At 46.5% G+C, this 21,255-nt stretch overlaps 1 protein-coding gene across 12 annotated transcripts in view; it reads left to right on the top strand.

Annotated features, from left to right (window-relative positions):
* Window positions 1-21,255, top strand: part of LOC115203512 (unconventional myosin-IXAa) — a 200,586-nt gene that overhangs the window by 113,298 nt on the left and 66,033 nt on the right. For all 12 annotated transcript variants that reach the window (XM_029768256.1, XM_029768259.1, XM_029768263.1 and 9 more), the window contains 4 exons: window positions 3,989-4,105; window positions 5,444-5,578; window positions 19,216-19,337; window positions 20,381-20,522. In XM_029768256.1, the coding sequence (XP_029624116.1) occupies window positions 3,989-4,105; window positions 5,444-5,578; window positions 19,216-19,337; window positions 20,381-20,522 (516 nt within the window). The remainder of the gene's footprint in view (window positions 1-3,988; window positions 4,106-5,443; window positions 5,579-19,215; window positions 19,338-20,380; window positions 20,523-21,255) is intronic.

Here is a 21,255-nt window from a genome sequence, read left to right as displayed (position 1 = left end):
CTGACACTACAAGGGACAAGGAACCCAGCTGACACTACAAGGGACGAGGAACCCAGCTGACACTACAAGGGACGAGGAACCCAGCTGACACTACAAGGGACGAGGAACCCAGCTGACACTACAAGGGACGAGGAACCCAGCTGACACTACAAGGGACGAGGAACCCAGCTGACACTACAAGGGACGAGGAACCCAGCTGACACTACAAGGGACGAGGAACCCAGCTGACACTACAAGGGACAAGGAACCCAGCTGACACTACAAGGACACCAAGGAACCCAGCTATCAACAGAAAGCCTTCCTAAAGAGAAACTTGGTTATGTTATTAAAACTTATGTTGCATGTTTCGTGTCTATAGTCGATATACTGTAGTCAATTATGAAATTGCCAGTTTTCCACATCGTACTTAGATCAGAAGTACTTTTGTGTGAAAACGTCCTTTAGTACTTTGCTATTACACCATCTCTCTCACTCTATTTCCATTTCCTTGTAAAATACATTCTCATTCCTTGACACCTCTATGCTATCAGCTGCCTATCCTCAAAGGGGTAATGTTTTCATTGGTGTCTGTTCTACAGTAGATTGGATTGGTATTGCCTCTGTCACTCTGATGGTCATTAGGCAGACTAATGTCATTAATCATGACCAGGAGAGGTGCTGCTGGGACGTAATACAGGGTGCCAGCCCAGGACTCGCCTCCTGTGGCCACTTGCTGAAGCCCCATTGCCACGCCATGAGTCACAGTGCTGTGCTTGAAAGATATTAACCAGACTAGGAGCGCTGATCGAGGATCAGGTCACCCCTGTCCATGTAATCATATTCATTCTGATCAAAACGGCAACACTGATCCTAGACCAGCACTCCAATTCTAAGACACTTTATGAATATGGCCCTGCTCACGGGTCTCCTGGGTCATGTTCTTTAGGCACGTGAAACGGGGAGGGCACTACCTGAGTGTATCTAACTTTTGTGTTTTCATTTCGGAGTTGGACATAAGACGAGGACTGATGGGGACGGAGGACTGACGGGGACAGAGGACTGACGTGATGTGACGGGGACAGAGGACTGACGTGATGTGATGTGACGGGGACAGAGGACTGGGAACACGACTCTAGTCTTTGTCATATGTCTAATATTCATCCATATTACTAAACTCAGCAGAAAAAGAAACGTCCTCTCACTGTCAACTGCATTTCTTTTCAGCAAACGTAACATGTAAATATTTGTATGAACATAACAAGATTCTAATGGAATAGTGTTTCCTTGAACAAAGGGGGAGTCAAAATCAAAAGTAACAGTCAGTATCTGGTGTGGCCACCAGCTGCATTAAGTACTGCAGTGCATCTCCTCATGGACTATACCAGATTTGCCAGTTCTTACTGTGAGATGTTACCCCACTCTTCCACCAAGGCACCTGCAAGTTCCCAGACATTTCTGGGGGGAATGGCCCTAGCCCTCACCCTCCGATCCAACAGGTCCCAGACGTGCTCAATGTGATTGAGATCCGGGCTCATGGCAGAACACTGACATTCCTTTCTTGCAGGAAATCACGCACAGAACGAGCAGTATGGCTGGTCATGTCAGGATGAGCCTGCAGGAAGGGTACCACATGAGGGAAGAGGATGTCTTCCCTGTTCCGCACAGCGTTGAGATTGCCTGCAATGACAACAAGCTCAGTCCGATGATTCTGTGACACACCGCCCCAGACCATGATGGACCCTCCACCTCCAAATCGATTCCGCTCCAGAGTACAGGCCTCGGTGTAACGCTCATTCCTTTGACGATAAACGCGAATCCGACCATCACCCCTGATGAGACAAAACCGCGACTCGTCAGTGAAGAGCACTTTTGCCAGTCCTGTCTGGTCCAGCAACAGTGGGTTTGTGCCCATAGGCGACGTTGTTGCTGGTGATGTCTGGTGAGGACCTACCTTACAACAGGCCTACAAGCCCTCAGTCCAGCCTCTCTCTCAGCCTATTGCGGACAGTCTGAGCACTGATGGAGGGATTGTGCGTTCCTGGTGTAACTCGGGCAGTTGTTGTTGCCATCCTGTACCTGTCCTGCAGGTGTGATGTTCGGATGTACCGATGCTGTGCAGGTGTTGTTACACATGGTCTTCCACTGCGAGGACGATCAGCTCTCCGTCCTGTCTCCCTGCAGCGCTGTCTTAGGCGTCTCACAGTACAGACATTGCAATTTATTGGCCTGGCCACATCTGCAGTCCTCATGCCTCCTTGCAGCATGCCTAAGGCACGTTCACGCAGATGAGCAGGGACCCTGGGCATCTTTCTTTCTGTGTTTTTCAGAGTAAGTAGAAAGGCCTCTTTAGTGTCCTAAGTTTTCATAACTGTGACCTTAATTGCCTACCGACCATTCCACAGGTGCATGTTCATGAATTGTTTATGGTTCATTGAACAAGCATGGGAAACAGTGTTTAAACCCTTTACAATGAAGATCTGTGAAATTCTTTGGATTTTACGAATTATCTTTGAAAGACAGGGTCCTGGAAAAGGGACATTTCTTTTTTTGCTGAGTTTACTTCCATCAGACTCTTCCATCAGACAATGGAATCAACTTCACTTGTGTGGATTTCCTGCTTTAATTATACAACATTCCAAACATCTGGGCCCCATCTGGTTTGGCTTCAAACAAATAACTAATAAACATCTAGAAATCAAGATGGATTTGTTGCTTGTTTTTCTACCTTGCAATCAAGGCTAAATCTCTTCCTAAAATATAAAACCAAAATATAAAATGCCACCTACAACAATTTTCAAGGAAATTGGCCACCTCCAACGTCGTTTTTAGAGAATTTGGCAGTACCATATGTAACCACGCCAGCCCAGGACCTCCACACCCGGCGTCTTCACCTGCGGGATCTTCTGAGACCAGCCACCTAGACAGCTGATGAAACCGAGTATTTTGGTCTGTAATAAAGCCCTTTCTGATCGGCGGGGTCTGGCTCCCCCAGTGGGTGGGCCTTGGTCCCAAGTGGGTGGGCCAAATCCATAGATTAGGGCCTAATGAATTTATTTCACTTGATCTGATTTCTTTACAGTGAACTGTAACTCAGTAAAATCATTGTAATTGTTGCATGTGCAGTTTTATATTTTTGTTCAGTATATATTGGAAGAGATTTAGCCTTGTTTGATTGCAAGGTAGAAAAATAAGCAGCAAATCCATCTTGATTTCTAGATGTTTATTAGTGATTTGTTTGAAGCCAAACCCGATGGGGCCCAGATGTTTGGAGCATTGTATAATTAAAGCAGGAAATCCACACAAGTGAAGTTGATTCCATTGTCTGATGGAAGTGTTTAGGGTATTCCATGCATTTCTAACTGATCACCCATGGCACCAGGGCATGTGTTCACAAAGTGTCTCAGAGTAGGAGTGCTGATCTAGGATCAGTTTTGTCTTTTCGATCATAATAAATAAGAGGAGGTTCTGATCCCGGATCAGCACTGCTACTTTGAGATGCTTTCTGAATATGGGCCCAGGTCTTTCAGTAGTAACGTGGATGAATAGTGAGGTGCAGTTGGTCCTTAGTAACATGGATGAATAGTGAGGTGCAGTATGTCAGTAGTAACATGGATGAATAGTGAGGTGCAGTAGGTCAGTGGTAACATGGATAAATAGTGAGGTGCAATAGGCCAGTAGTAACATGGATAAATAGTGAGGTGCAATAGGCCAGTAGTAACATGGATAAATAGTGAGCTGGAGTAGGTCAGTAGTAACATGGATGAATAGTGAGGTGCAGTAGGTCACTAGTAACATGGATGAATAGTGGGGGTGAAGTAGGTCACTAGTAACATGGATGAGTAGTGGGGTGCAGTAGTACAGTAGTAACATGGATGAATAGTGAGGTGCAGTAGGTCAGTAGTAACATGGATGAATAGTGAGGTGCAGTAGGTCAGTAGTAACATGGATGAATAGTGAGGTGCAGTAGGTCACTAGTAACATGGATGTGTGGTTTTGTATGCTCCTGCAGGCGGGCACGGTGCGAGACTCCATGGCCAAGTCCCTGTACAGCGCACTGTTTGACTGGATTGTGTTCCGGATCAACCACGCACTGCTCAACAACCGGGACTTGGAGGAGAGCGCCAAGGTAAGACCAACGCAACTGCTATCATTGTTTATTACGACATACTTATGTCTGCTTATAATATATCTATGTCATGCATTGATGACATGCTCACCTCTCCACTTCATTAAGATTAAGATCACTTGATTGATCAATTTCAAGGTCCAACTAAAAGGTTACTTCTGCTTTTAATCCAACCTCTCTGAAAGGCACACATACATACAGTGGTGGGAAAAAGTACCCAATCGTTCTACTTGAGTACAAGTCTAAAATTATTTGGTTTTAAATATACTTAAGTATCAAAAGTGCAAGTATAAACCATTTCAAAGTCCTTATATCAAGCAAATCAGACGGCACCATTTTCTTGTTTTTTTTCATTTACGGATAGCCAGGGGCACACTCCGACACTCGGACATCATTCACAAAGGAAGCATTTGTGTTTAGTGAGTCTGCCAGATTAGAGGCAGTAGGGATGACCAGGGATGTTCTCTTAATAAGTATGTCAATTGCACCATTTTCCTGTCCTGCTAAGCATTCAAAAATGTAATTAGTGCTTTTGGTTGTCAGGAAATTTTTTATGGAGTAAAAAGTACATTATTTTCTTTAGGAATGTAGTGAAGTAAAAGTTGTCAAAAATGTAAAATACAGATACTACTTAAGTAATAGTACTTTACTGCATACATACATATACAGGTTTTGGGGAGGTGTGGGGGGCTGCCACACTGGGTGCCAAGGGAGCTGTTGTTGGGGCAGATAAGTGCCTTGCTCAAGGGCACAACATTTACCCTCTTTTTGCCAGATTGGTTTCCGTCGGACTCTGGATTCGAACTGGCAACCCTCCGGTTGCAGGCTCACCTCTCTAACCGTTAGGCTACCTGACGCTCACCCCTCTAACCGTTAGGCTACCTGACGCTCACCTCTCTAACCGTTAGGCTACCTGATGCTCACCTCTCTAACCGTTAGGCTACCTGATGCTCACCTCTCTAACCGTTAGACTACCTGACGCTCACTTCTCTAACCGTTAGGCTACCTGACGCTCACCTCTCCGCCCGGAATAACTGACTTTATGCTTCTGTTACAGGTGTTCAAATAGAGCGTGAACACCTTGGCAGAGACATGCTGTGATAAGACAAGCTGTTTTATTGATTTAATAAATCATAGTATGAACCACCTTCTGGAATCAGTGACATCAGTGGTTTTGTTTGAACAGCTTCAACCTTGTTTGCCATTATGTGGCTAAGGGTCTTTGGTAACCTTCTCAGTTAGACTTTCACCAATATGGCTTTCATATTGAATTGTTTTTTTGTTGTTGTCAAAAAGCATGTTGTTAATTGAGATTTCACCGTCATGTATCCCTCACAGATCTTTTCCATCGGAGTGCTGGACATCTTTGGCTTTGAGGACTACGAAAACAACAGCTTTGAGCAGTTCTGCATCAACTTCGCCAACGAGAGGCTCCAACACTACTTCAATCAGCACATCTTTAAACTTGAGCAGGTAAGGCATTTGGCATTCCTGCACCCGTTCAGTACTAAACTGTACTTATCCACAATGCACTGACATGGAAGTTTACTATACTTTGGTCCTTTAAAGAGGAGGCAAGCTCCTCCAATGGGTTATGCAATAGGGTTTATTATGGGGCTGACCGCCACATGACTCACATCTTCAACCCTCTGACTGCTGATTATGATGGATGTATGTTACCTCCTCAACCTCATTATGATGGATGTATGTTACCTCCTCAATCCTCATTATGCTGATGGATGTTGTCTCCTCAACCCTCATTATGATGGATGGATGTTACCTCCTCAACCCTCATTATGATGGATATGTGTTGGTGTTAACTGACTGGATTGGAGAGAAAGGTTGTTTCGGTCATGATCAGCTTTGTAGGTAAACATCATGTTTAATCACGATTGTCCTTTAGTACTTTTAGGCTGCATTCACACAGGCAGCCCAATTCTGATATTTTTTCCACTAATTGGTCTTTTGACCAACGATATCAATATTTTTCAAAGGTGATCTGATTGGTCAAAAGAATTTGGCTGCCTGTCTAAATGCAGCCTTAGTAAGTACAACTGAAACTGATTGGAGAGTTCCTTTTAACAATGCCATCTTGGTAATGACACATACTGTATTTGCTCAAGGAGGCCTCCTGTACAAAGGCACCCATCCATAAAGTCACTGCCGTCATTAACCTCCATGTTAAAAATTAGCCACGGCTTTTGAACGTGTACAGCACTCACTCAACTTCTAAGAGGGTTTGTTTGCTTCATGCTTTGGTGAGGTTGGGCCATTGCGTCCTGCTAATAATAAGTCAGATTTAATGGGATTTCCTATGTTAAAATGTACTGTTCCTCAACAGAACAAATGATTTAATGGGATTTCCTATGTTAAAATGTACTGTTCCTCAACAGAACAAATGATTTAATGGAATGTCCTATGTTAAAATGTACTGTTCCTCAACAGAACAAATGATTTAATGGGATTTCCTATGTTAAAATGTACTGTTCCTCAACAGAACAAATGATTTAATGGAATTTCCTATGTTAAAATGTACTGTTCCTCAACAGAACAAATGATTTAATGGGATTTCCTATGTTAAAATGTACTGTTCCTCAACAGAACAAATGATTTAATGGAATGTCCTATGTTAAAATGTACTGTTCCTCAACAGAACAAATGATTTAATGGGATTTCCTATGTTAAAATGTACTGTTCCTCAACAGAACAAATGATTTAATGGGATTTCCTATGTTAAAATGTACTGTTCCTCAACAGAACAAATGATTTAATGGAATGTCCTATGTTAAAATGTACTGTTCCTCAACAGAACAAATGATTTAATGGGATTTCCTATGTTAAAATGTACTGTTCCTCAACAGAACAAATGATTTAATGGAATGTCCTATGTTAAAATGTACTGTTCCTCAACAGAACAAATGATTTAATGGGATTTCCTATGTTAAAATGTACTGTTCCTCAACAGAACAAATGATTTAATGGAATGTCCTATGTTAAAATGTACTGTTCCTCAACAGAACAAATGATTTAATGGGATTTCCTATGTTAAAATGTACTGTTCCTCAACAGAACAAATGATTTAATGGAATGTCCTATGTTAAAATGTGCTGTTCCTCAACAGAACAAATGATTTAATGGAATGTCCTATGTTAAAATGTACTGTTCCTCAACAGAACAAATGGCTTATGAAATGAATGGTCTTAGAAGAGCACTGAAGTGTCCAAACCTTTGACTGGTTCTGTAGTTCTGAACTGAAGTGAACAAGACAATACTCTGGTATAGTTCTGAACTCAATACTCATAAGAATGTACTAAAGCAACCACGTGCTGCTTGTCATAAGCAGGCAGCCATTTTTCTGGTGGTTGTAAATGTCCTTATCCTCTACCGTTTCTGGTGGTTGTAAATGTCCTTATCCCCTACCGTTTCTGGTGGTTGTAAATGTCCTTATCCTCTACCGTTTCTGGTGGTTGTAAATGTCCTTATCCCCTACCGTTTCTGGTGGTTGTAAATGTCCTTATCCCCTACCGTTTCTGGTGGTTGTAAATGTCCTTATCCTCTACCGTTTCTGGTGGTTGTAAATGTCCTTATCCTCTACCGTTTCTGGTGGTTGTAAATGTCCTTATCCCCTACCGTTTCTGGTGGTTGTAAATGTCCTTATCCCCTACCGTTTCTGGTGGTTGTAAATGTCCTTATCCCCTACCGTTTCTGGTGGTTGTAAATGTCCTTATCCCCTACCGTTTCTGGTGGTTGTAAATGTCCTTATCCCCTACCGTTTCTGGTGGTTGTAAATGTCCTTATCCCCTACCGTTTCTGGTGGTTGTAAATGTCCTTATCCTCTACCGTTTCTGGTGGTTGTAAATGTCCTTATCCTCTACCGTTTCTGGTGGTTGTAAATGTCCTTATCCCCTACCGTTTCTGGTGGTTGTAAATGTCCTTATCCTCTACCGTTTCTGGTGGTTGTAAATGTCCTTATCCCCTACCGTTTCTGGTGGTTGTAAATGTCCTTATCCCCTACCGTTTCTGGTGGTTGTAAATGTCCTTATCCTCTACCGTTTCTGGTGGTTGTAAATGTCCTTGTCCCCTACCGTTTCTGGTGGTTGTAAATGTCCTTATCCCCTACCGTTTCTGGTGGTTGTAAATGTCCTTATCCTCTACCGTTTCTGGTGGTTGTAAATGTCCTTATCCTCTACCGTTTCTGGTGGTTGTAAATGTCCTTATCCCCTACCGTTTCTGGTGGTTGTAAATGTCCTTATCCTCTACCGTTTCTGGTGGTTGTAAATGTCCTTATCCTCTACCGTTTCTGGTGGTTGTAAATGTCCTTGTCCCCTACCGTTTCTGGTGGTTATGTGCTTATCTGCTACCTTTAGAAAATAAATATTTTGAGCTTATAAATGCAAATTCTTAAAAGAAAATGTTTGACAACCCAGGCATGCACATTCTCGTAGAGACATTGCTATAAGAGAGAGGTGTGTGTGTGTGTGTGTGTGTGTGTGTGTGTGTGTGTGTGTGTGTGTGTGTGTGTGTGTGCGCGCATGGCCTGAATTCTTCCAGAGAGCGGGTAGAGTGCGTCATTCAGCAGGCTGCAGCATCTCACTCCCCAGTGACTGTCATATCATCTAATAACACCACACTCAAAGTGTTGGCAAACCATCAGACGTCTAAACCACTGCTGGTAACGTAGAGCAGGACTGTCATTAGAGCTGTGTTTATGGTCCATTCACACTCAATGAACAGCATGGTGGCCTACTGTACACAGCCAGCTAGTATGGTGGCCTACTGTACTGTACACAGCCAGCTAGTATGGTGGTCTACTGTACTGTCCACAGCCAGCTAGTATGGTGGCCTACTGTACTGTACACAGCCAGCTAGTATGGTGGCCTACTTGTACTGTACACAGCCAGCTAGTATGGTGGCCTACTGTACTGTACACAGCCAGCTAGTATGGTGGCCTACTGTACTGTACACAGGCAGCTAGTATGGTGGACTACTGTACTGTACACAGCCAGCTAGTATGGTGGACTACTGTACACAGCCAGCTAGTATGGTGGCCTACTGTACTGTACACAGCCAGCTAGTATGGTGGCCTACTGTACTGTACACAGCCAGCTAGTATGGTGGCCTACTGTACTGTACACAGCCAGCTAGTATGGTGGCCTACTGTACTGTACACAGCCAGCTAGTATGGTGGCCTACTGTACTGTACACAGCCAGCTAGTATGGTGGCCTACTGTACTGTACACAGCCAGCTAGCATGGTGGCCTACTGTACTGTACACAGCCAGCTAGTATGGTGGCCTACTGTACTGTACACAGCCAGCTAGTATGGTGGCCTACTGTACTGTACACAGCCAGCTAGTATAGTGGCCTACTGTACTGTACACAGCCAGCTAGTATGGTGGCCTACTGTACTGTACATAGCCAGCTAGTATGGTGGCCTACTTGTACTGTACACAGCCAGCTAGTATGGTGGCCTACTGTACTGTACACAGCCAGCAAGTACGGCGGCCTACTGTACTGTACACAGCCAGCTAGTACGGCGGCCTACTGTACTGTACACAGCCAGCTAGTACGGGGGTCTACTGTACACAGCCAGCGAGTATGGGGGTCTACTGTACTGTACACAGCCAGCTAGTATGGGGGTCTACTGTACTGTACACAGCCAGCTAGTATGGGGGTCTACTGTACTGTACACAGCCAGCTAGTATGGGGGTCTACTGTACTGTACACAGCCAGCTTGTATGGGGGTCTACTGTACTGTACACAGCCAGCTTGTATGGGGGTCTACTGTACTGTACACAGCCAGCTAGTATGGTGGCCTACTGTACACAGCCAGCTAGTATGGTGGCCTACTGTACACAGCCGGCTAGTATGGTGGTCTACTGTACTGTACACAGCCAGCTAGTATGGTGGCCTACTGTACACTGCCAGCTAGTATGGTGGTCTACTGTGCTGTACACTGCCAGCTAGTATGGTGGTCTACTGTGCTGTACACTGCCAGCTAGTATGGCGGTCTACTGTACTGTACACAGCCAGCTAGTATGGCAGTCTACTGTACTGTACACAGCCAGCTAGTATGGTGGTCTACTGTACTGTCCACAGCCAGCTAGTATGGTGGCCTACTGTACTGTACACAGCCAGCTAGTATGGTGGCCTACTTGTACTGTACACAGCCAGCTAGTATGGTGGCCTACTGTACTGTACACAGCCAGCTAGTATGGTGGCCTACTGTACTGTACACAGGCAGCTAGTATGGTGGACTACTGTACTGTACACAGCCAGCTAGTATGGTGGACTACTGTACACAGCCAGCTAGTATGGTGGCCTACTGTACTGTACACAGCCAGCTAGTATGGTGGCCTACTGTACTGTACACAGCCAGCTAGTATGGTGGCCTACTGTACTGTACACAGCCAGCTAGTATGGTGGCCTACTGTACTGTACACAGCCAGCTAGTATGGTGGCCTACTGTACTGTACACAGCCAGCTAGTATGGTGGCCTACTGTACTGTACACAGCCAGCTAGCATGGTGGCCTACTGTACTGTACACAGCCAGCTAGTATGGTGGCCTACTGTACTGTACACAGCCAGCTAGTATGGTGGCCTACTGTACTGTACACAGCCAGCTAGTATAGTGGCCTACTGTACTGTACACAGCCAGCTAGTATGGTGGCCTACTGTACTGTACATAGCCAGCTAGTATGGTGGCCTACTTGTACTGTACACAGCCAGCTAGTATGGCGGCCTACTGTACTGTACACAGCCAGCAAGTACGGCGGCCTACTGTACTGTACACAGCCAGCTAGTACGGCGGCCTACTGTACTGTACACAGCCAGCTAGTATGGGGGTCTACTGTACACAGCCAGCGAGTATGGGGGTCTACTGTACTGTACACAGCCAGCTAGTATGGGGGTCTACTGTACTGTACACAGCCAGCTAGTATGGGGGTCTACTGTACTGTACACAGCCAGCTAGTATGGGGGTCTACTGTACTGTACACAGCCAGCTTGTATGGGGGTCTACTGTACTGTACACAGCCAGCTTGTATGGGGGTCTACTGTACTGTACACAGCCAGCTAGTATGGTGGCCTACTGTACACAGCCAGCTAGTATGGTGGCCTACTGTACACAGCCGGCTAGTATGGTGGTCTACTGTACTGTACACAGCCAGCTAGTATGGTGGCCTACTGTACACAGCCAGCTAGTATGGTGGTCTACTGTACTGTCCACAGCCAGCTAGTATGGTGGCCTACTGTACTGTACACAGCCAGCTAGTATGGTGGCCTACTTGTACTGTACACAGCCAGCTAGTATGGTGGCCTACTTGTACTGTACACAGCCAGCTAGTATGGTGGTCTACTGTACTGTACACAGCCAGCTAGTATGGTGGCCTACTGTACTGTACACAGCCAGCTAGTATGGTGGCCTACTTGTACTGTACACAGCCAGCTAGTATGGTGGCCTACTGTACTGTACACAGCCAGCTAGTATGGCGGTCTACTGTACTGTACACAGCCAGCTAGTATGGGGGTCTACTGTACTGTACACAGCCAGCTTGTATGGTGGTCTACTGTACTGTACACAGCCAGCTAGCATGGTGGCCTACTGTACTGTACACAGCCAGCTAGCAGGGTGGCCTACTGTACTGTACACAGCCAGCTAGTATGGTGGCCTACTTGTACTGTACACAGCCAGCTAGTATGGTGGCCTACTGTACTGTACACAGCCAGCTAGTATGGTGGCCTACTTGTACTGTACACAGCCAGCTAGTATGGTGGTCCACTGTACTGTACACAGCCAGCTAGTATGGTGGTCTACTGTACTGTACACAGCCAGCTAGTATGGTGGTCTACTGTACTGTACACAGCCAGCTAGTATGGTGGCGTACTGTACACAGCCAGCTAGTATGGTGGCCTACTGTACTGTACACAGCCAGCTAGTATGGTGGCCTACTTGTACTGTACACAGCCAGCTAGTATGGTGGCCTACTGTACACAGCTAGCTAGTCTGGTGGCCTACTGTACACAGCTAGCTAGTCTGGTGGTCTACTGTACACAGCCAGCTAGCATGGTGGCCTACTGTACTGTACACAGCCAGCTAGCATGGTGGACTACTGTACTGTACACAGCCAGCTAGTATGGTGGCCTACTGTACACAGCCAGCTAGTATGGTGGCCTACTGTACACAGCCAGCTAGTATGGTGGCCTACTGTACTGTACACAGCCAGCTAGTATGGTGGCCTACTGTACTGTACACAGCCAGCTAGCATGGTGGCCTACTGTACACAGCCAGCTAGCATGGTGGCCTACTGTACTGTACACAGCCAGCTAGTATGGTGGCCTACTGTACTGTTCACAGCCAGCTAGTATGGTGGCCTACTGTACTGTACACAGCCAGCTAGTATGGTGGCCTACTGTACTGTACACAGCCAGCTAGTATGGTGGCCTACTGTACACAGCCAGCTAGCATGGTGGTCCACTGTACTGTACACAGCCAGCTAGTATGGTGGTCTACTGTACTGTACACAGCCAGCTAGTATGGTGGCGTACTGTACACAGCTAGCTAGTATGGTGGCCTACTGTACTGTACACAGCCAGCTAGTATGGTGGCCTACTGTACTGTTCACAGCCAGCTAGTATGGTGGCCTACTGTACTGTACACAGCCAGCTAGTATGGTGGCCTACTGTACTGTACACAGCCAGCTAGTATGGCGGTCTACTGTACTGTCCACAGCCAGCTAGTATGGTGGCCTACTGTACTGTACACAGCCAGCTAGTATGGTGGCCTACTTGTACTGTACACAGCCAGCGAGTATGGGGGTCTACTGTACTGTACACAGCCAGCTAGTATGGGGGTCTACTGTACTGTACACAGCCAGCTAGTATGGGGGTCTACTGTACTGTACACAGCCAGCTTGTATGGGGGTCTACTGTACTGTACACAGCCAGCTTGTATGGGGGTCTACTGTACTGTACACAGCCAGCTAGTATGGTGGCCTACTGTACACAGCCAGCTAGTATGGTGGCCTACTGTACACAGCCGGCTAGTATGGTGGTCTACTGTACTGTACACAGCCAGCTAGTATGGTGGCCTACTGTACACTGCCAGCTAGTATGGTGGTCTACTGTGCTGTACACTGCCAGCTAGTATGGTGGTCTACTGTGCTGTACACTGCCAGCTAGTATGGCGGTCTACTGTACTGTACACAGCCAGCTAGTATGGCAGTCTACTGTACTGTACACAGCCAGCTAGTATGGTGGTCTACTGTACTGTCCACAGCCAGCTAGTATGGTGGCCTACTGTACTGTACACAGCCAGCTAGTATGGTGGCCTACTTGTACTGTACACAGCCAGCTAGTATGGTGGCCTACTTGTACTGTACACAGCCAGCTAGTATGGTGGTCTACTGTACTGTACACAGCCAGCTAGTATGGTGGCCTACTGTACTGTACACAGCCAGCTAGTATGGTGGCCTACTTGTACTGTACACAGCCAGCTAGTATGGTGGCCTACTGTACTGTACACAGCCAGCTAGTATGGTGGTCTACTGTACTGTACACAGCCAGCTAGTATGGGGGTCTACTGTACTGTACACAGCCAGCTTGTATGGTGGTCTACTGTACTGTACACAGCCAGCTAGCATGGTGGCCTACTGTACTGTACACAGCCAGCTAGCAGGGTGGCCTACTGTACTGTACACAGCCAGCTAGTATGGTGGCCTACTTGTACTGTACACAGCCAGCTAGTATGGTGGCCTACTGTACTGTACACAGCCAGCTAGTATGGTGGCCTACTTGTACTGTACACAGCCAGCTAGTATGGTGGTCCACTGTACTGTACACAGCCAGCTAGTATGGTGGTCTACTGTACTGTACACAGCCAGCTAGTATGGTGGTCTACTGTACTGTACACAGCCAGCTAGTATGGTGGCGTACTGTACACAGCCAGCTAGTATGGTGGCCTACTGTACTGTACACAGCCAGCTAGTATGGTGGCCTACTTGTACTGTACACAGCCAGCTAGTATGGTGGCCTACTGTACACAGCTAGCTAGTCTGGTGGCCTACTGTACACAGCTAGCTAGTCTGGTGGCCTACTGTACACAGCCAGCTAGCATGGTGGCCTACTGTACTGTACACAGCCAGCTAGCATGGTGGCCTACTGTACTGTACACAGCCAGCTAGTATGGTGGCCTACTGTACACAGCCAGCTAGTATGGTGGCCTACTGTACACAGCCAGCTAGTATGGTGGCCTACTGTACTGTACACAGCCAGCTAGTATGGTGGCCTACTGTACTGTACACAGCCAGCTAGCATGGTGGCCTACTGTACACAGCCAGCTAGCATGGTGGCCTACTGTACTGTACACAGCCAGCTAGTATGGTGGCCTACTGTACTGTACACAGCCAGCTAGTATGGTGGCCTACTGTACACAGCCAGCTAGCATGGTGGTCCACTGTACTGTACACAGCCAGCTAGTATGGTGGTCTACTGTACTGTACACAGCCAGCTAGTATGGTGGCGTACTGTACACAGCTAGCTAGTATGGTGGCCTACTGTACTGTACACAGCCAGCTAGTATGGTGGCCTACTGTACTGTTCACAGCCAGCTAGTATGGTGGCCTACTGTACTGTACACAGCCAGCTAGTATGGTGGCCTACTGTACTGTACACAGCCAGCTAGTATGGCGGTCTACTGTACTGTCCACAGCCAGCTAGTATGGTGGCCTACTGTACTGTACACAGCCAGCTAGTATGGTGGCCTACTTGTACTGTACACAGCCAGCTAGTATGGTGGTCTACTGTACTGTACACAGCCAGCTAGTATGGTGGTCTACTGTACTGTACACAGCCAGCTAGTATGGTGGCCTACTGTACTGTACACAGCCAGCTAGTATGGTGGCCTACTGTACTGTTCACAGCCAGCTAGTATGGTGGCCTACTGTACTGTACACAGCCAGCTAGTATGGTGGCCTACTTGTACTGTACACAGCCAGCTAGTATGGTGGCCTACTGTACTGTACACAGCCAGCTAGTATGGTGGCCTACTGTACTGTACACAGCCAGCTAGTATGGTGGCCTACTGTACACAGCCAGCTAGTATGGTGGCCTACTGTGCACAGCCAGCTAGTATGGTGGCCTACTGTGCACAGCCAGCTAGTATGGTGGCCTACTGTACACAGCCAGCTAGTATGGTGGCCTACTGTACACAGCCAGCTAGTATGGTGGCCTACTGTACACAGCCAGCTAGTATGGTGGCCTACTTTACACAGCCAGCTAGTATGGTGGCCTACTTTACACAGCCAGCTAGTATGGTGGCCTACTGTACACAGCCAGCTAGTATGGTGGCCTACTGTACACAGCCAGCTAGTATGGTGGCCTACTGTACACAGCCAGCTAGTATGGTGGCCTACTGTACACAGCCAGCTAGTATGGTGGTCTACTGTACTGTACACAGCCAGCTAGTATGGTGGTCTACTGTACACAGCCAGCTAGTATGGTGGTCTACTGTACTGTACACAGCCAGCTAGTATGGTGGCCTACTGTACTGTACACAGCCAGCTAGTATGGTGGCCTACTGTACACAGCCAGCTAGTATGGTGGCCTACTGTACACAGCCAGCTAGTATGGTGGCCTACTGTACTGTACACAGCCAGCTAGTATGGTGGTCTACTGTACTGTACATAGCCAGCTAGCAGGGTCAACAGTCTTCTTACTGCTATTAGCTAACCACTATCGTGTTGCTCATCTTGTCTCGTGTTGTAACGCTGTGCTGAAGTTGGCATGTCCATACTGTGAACACAGCATGGGCCTTGATGGTTTTACTGACTGAACTGGGGCTGATTGAAGTCCTAGTCTATAAAGCACCAACATGCCCTCAAAGTCCATGATAATGATTGACTTGAAAAAGTCTCCATATTGTATGATCCTGTAAGTCACACTAAAAGGCTCTCTGTGCAGACAGGCATGTTCAGACCCTGTTAGAATGAGAACACACCAGCCCATCATCAATGTGTGACCGTGTTGACATCCAAGAATCGGGCTGTGAATGTGAACTGCTTGAGTAGCACAAGGATCATCGATTCTAATGCTTTACCTTTTCCAAGCACTCACCGTAGTTGTCCAGGCATGTTTTGCCCAGTGCTTTACATTTACATTTACATTTTAGTCATTTAGCAGACGCTCTTATCCAGAGCGACTTACAGTAGTGAATACATACATTTCATTTTTATTTCATGCATTTAAAAAAAACAAAAAAACATTTGCACTGGCCCCCCGTGGGAATCGAACCCACAACCCTGGCGTTGCACACACCATGCTGGCATTGCAAACACCATGCTCTAGCAACTGAGCCACAGTTGACAGGAAGATCCCATTTGGAGACGTCCAAGTCCTCTGGTTAACAGAAAATAAGGACTGGGTTATTTGCCATGGTTTGGAGGCCAGGGTCAGTCACGGTGTAGAGGCGTTTTAGCATTGTTCAAGGGCTCAACGTCAGCAGATGGCAGGTTACTTGTGGTCATGGGAAATTGAATAAAGCAGGGGATTTATTTGCATATCTGGATTGTATTGTTGTGATAGTGTGACTGACCTGCACATCTAGTTGTAGGAAACCGGAGAGATGAGAGGCTGCGTTGTGAAGGCCTAGTGGTGGCCCTAATAGATGACAGATCAACATGGAGACAATATCAAGGTGGCAACAAGGAGCTTTTTCCCCCATAATTATTCTGTCTAAAGAGATATATTCAGCTAACCTGTATTTGCATTTGCCAAGTCCTTTAAATATTGTTGGACTGAGCCGTTTCCTTTGTGTTGGGTAACTCTGACAGTGCGCGAGGGGAGGTGCTAGTTGCCCCTCAATGAAAGGAAGTGTGTGTGTGTGCGTCGGAACAAGCGACGGGGGAGACAAAGTTGACAGACGTCAGGTTGGCTCATCTCCAGCTACATCTGGCAGGCATGACATCACCATCATAAATCACTACACACTGGAGGGATTCTTGGAATAGTCAGACACATCACACACTTGTGTATACACGCTCACACACACACGCACACGAGCGCTCATTATACGGTTAATGGTATGTGGTTCGGTATGTGTTTTTACCATTTATAGAGATGTTGTAAATGTAGTTCTCTGGTTTGTCCATGTGCTACCAGGGTTCATTCAGGTTGTTAGATAGATCTATGCTCACTGAAGGAGACGTGATGGAGTCAAGAGAGAGAAGCAGAATAGAGATGGAGGTTAACAGACAAACATACAGCATCTGCTATGACATTCAGTTACACATCAGCCTGAGCCTACCATATCGGAAATATCCACAACAACATTTTATAGGACCTTGTTCAGTGTTTGTGGTGTAAACACAATACATATATATGGTCCCTTTTTAGGCACAGATCTAGGATCAGCTACCCTTTCCCAAATTCTAACCATGAACACTGTCAGCTTATACAATGTTCATGGCGGGCTAATATGAACATTTTTGTTAAGCATTGAAGGACCGGGCCGTTGGTTCATTCCATTCTTCTGCAGACTGGGATCATAAACCACCGTATTAGGTTATTGTTTCAGTGCCCATGCTGCCACCAATGAGGTTTGTTCTGGTATTTCCCTGTCGTTATTTGCGAGGGCAGAGGGATAACAGATTGACTGGTTTGTTCAGCTGACTGTGTCTTTTGGCTAATAGAGAGGAGGGGAAAGGAGGCTCCATTGATTTGATGAAACTCTCGCTGGGATTCTAGCCCTTTATTGCTCCGTTCTTTTCCCCAGCGAGTCAAGGAAACGACGTGCAGTAGGGGAGAAACACTGCAAAATGCTAAGAATGCTTTTCATATTATTAAACCGCAAAGTGGTCCAGGCTGGCACAGCACGGTGGTCCAGGCAGGCACAAGGAAGGGTTGTGCTGTGTTCTAGCCTAACAGAAAGGCCCAGTATCAACACTACTACTGGAATACTGTTGATTTGTTTGTTCAGGCCCAGTATCAACACTACTACTGGAACACTGTTGTTTTGTTTGTTCAGGCCCAGTATCAACACTACTACTGGAACACTGTTGTTTTGTTTGTTCAGGCCCAGTATCAACACTACTACTGGAACACTGTTGTTTTGTTTGTTCAGGCCCAGTATCAACACTACTACTGGAACACTGTTGTTTTGTTTGTTCAGGCCAAGAGTCAGTGGAGGCTTCTGAGGGGAGGACGGCAAAATGTAAACCATGTTTTTGATGTATTTGATAGCATTCCACCTATTCCGCTCCAGCCATTACCAAGAGCTCGTCCTCCCCAATTAAAGTGCAACCAACCTCCAGTGCCAACAGTGAAGAAACACAGAGTACAGGCCACAGTCTTGTTTTACCTGTCCTTGGGATGAAATGTGTGATGTAGGTTGTGAATGACAGTTATGTGGTTGATGTTTGTTCGGACAATCCCCTACTCCACTATCATATGCATAGTGTTCTGACTTTGCAGTTGTGGCAGACAACCCAAACGTCTGTAGAACTTACACAGCATAGGAGAGGGATGTCCCATACAATGTTATGGTGCTCAGGGGTATTTGGTACTAGTTGATAAGATTCTTACTAGACTTACTAGGACCAAACCTTAAGTGTTGAACCATAGCATTGTAAGATCACATCTTCATGTTTCTATTTGTTCATCCCTGAAACCCTAGACCCACTCCAATTCCCATACCGCCCCAACAGATGGCGCAATCTCAGTCTCACTCACACTGCCCTTTCCCACCTGGACAAAAGGAACACGTGAGAATGCTGTTCATTGACTACAGCTCAGCGTTCAATTAATTAATCAAGTGGCCACCCGGACTATTTGCATTGACCCCCCCCCCCCCCCCCCCCTTTTGTTTATTATCTATGCATAGTCATTTTAGCCCTACCTACATGTACAAATGACCTCAACTAACCTGTACCGATGCACATTGGCTCGGTACATGGTCCCCCTGTATATAGCCTCATTATTTTCATTTTACTTGATTAAAAAATATATTTTCTTAACTGCATTGTTGGTTAAGGGCTTGTAAATAAGCATTTCACGTTAAGGTCTACACCTGTTATATTCCGCACATGTGACAAATAGCATTTGATTTGTCTGTATAGGAGGAGTACAGGGCGGAGGGCATCAGCTGGCACAACATTGATTACATCGACAACACAGGCTGCATCAACCTCATCAGTAAGAAGCCCACAGCCCTGCTCCACCTGCTGGATGAGGAGTCCAAGTGAGTCCATTAGACCTCTCGCTCTCGCTCTCTCAGCGCCTCTCTCTCAGCGCCTCTCTCTCAGCGCCTCTCTCTCAGCGCCTCTCTCTCTCTCTCTCAGCGCCTCTCTCTCTTTCAGCGCCTCTCTCTCTCTCTCTCTCTCAGCGCCTCTCTCTCTCAGCTTCTCTCTAGCTCTGTCCGACCTGGGTCAAAATACGACCCGTGATTCCACTCCATAAGACTGGCAAGGAAGTAACTGTGACTAGGTGATATTATAGTGGAGAACAAAGATACTCTGTAATGGGAGATATTCAGGTCGCATCATAATGCATACTCTATGAAGTCTTGAAATATACATAACCTGATATCCTAACAGTCCTCGTCTGATGACAGACCGTTTTAATAAGCATGTTTTAATTAATGCATAAGCATGGCTGAAATTTGACATTTTTGTTTCAATACAACATCCTGGTAATTCCCTCTTCATGTGCTGTAACTAAATGGTCTGCTTCTTCTTGATCTGGTCCAGACGCACTGAATTCCTCCTACTTGAAATAGCTGGAAATCGAGTCCATGGCGCTCTGTGTTTTTCATAGCTCAAGTTCCCCTTAGCCTCCCCCTGTCCCACTCTTCCTGTCCTCTTCCTGTAAGCTGTTGGTTTACTGTGAACACTTCTGGCAGGGGACTGCTGTGCAGCGTCTCTAAAGGCATGAGAGAAAGCAGGAGTTTATCGTCCTCCTCTGGCCAACCACCTTCTCTCTATGGGGAGAGTTTGACTCTTAGGTGTAAATCTAGGATCAGTTCACCCTCCATTAATCCTTGCCTTAGCCATTATCGAAGGAAATATAAAACTGACCTTACGTCAGTGTTCATGGGTGACTATATTCTATGGATGTTGTGGAAGTTGGAACCACCCATAAGTCTTTGTGCTCCTGTATAATCAGAATCATTATTCAGTAGGGACCAGAAGAGGGGAGCGGAATGAATAGGTGTCTGTCTCTGTCTCTGTCTGTGCTTGTGTATGCATTATGATGACACCAACCCCCCTGCCATCCTTGTCCCAGCTTCCCCCAGGCCTCTAACCAGACTCTGTTGGACAAGTTCAAGCGGCAGCATGAGGGCAATGGCTACATTGAGTTCCCCGCAGTCATGGAGCCCGCCTTCATCATCCGCCACTACGCCGGCAAGGTCAAATACGGGGTCAAGGTCAGTGTCTGACTGTCTGAGTCAACAAGAGCTTCATGTGTGTCATAGCGTCCTAGCTTAAATCATTCCATAGAGGGGAATGGAAATGTCTGTAGGACAAACTACTGTTTACTCTGGCAGGAATACTCCTGGAAAGGACCATGTGAAAAGAGAACATCGAGCCAGCATGGTTCAGGTTAGCACGGTGGTGTTAAGGTTATAGGGGTCACCTCATATCTCACTGGTAGTTTCTTTTATTGGGGGGGGGGGTGGTAGTTCAAGTCAGGCAAGATGTTTCATGCATTTGGTCATACAGTATGCTGTAGCTGACAGGCGCGCACACACACACACACACACACACACACACACACACACACACACACACACACAGTAATGGGCTGTGACGACTTACACATACCTGTACAGGATGATTTCTTAATCACTCTCTTGGCCCAGTTCCCTGCTGCAGAGTCCTATAACCCAGACCTCAGACTTGGCAACCAGGAATATGTCCCACATTGTGCAGGTCTGGGCAGTCGTGTTTCACTAAACTTGTTTCTATGTCGTCTCCTGCGAACAACAAAAGCTTCATTCTCTCTTGCACTCATTCAACCTGTTCATTTCCATGGGATTTACTATTGTTGTGTTTGGATAGAACGGAGTCCAAGTAACTTTTCATAGCTTGGTTGGAACCACATTGGCAATCTGAGGCATCAATCAATATAATTACCCTGCGGAGAGGAGCATTAAGAAA

This window comes from Salmo trutta, chromosome 12 (genome assembly GCF_901001165.1).
Source record: "Salmo trutta chromosome 12, fSalTru1.1, whole genome shotgun sequence".
NCBI classification, from domain to species: Eukaryota; Metazoa; Chordata; class Actinopteri; order Salmoniformes; family Salmonidae; genus Salmo; species Salmo trutta.
This window is presented reverse-complemented; position numbering and strand designations above follow the sequence as displayed.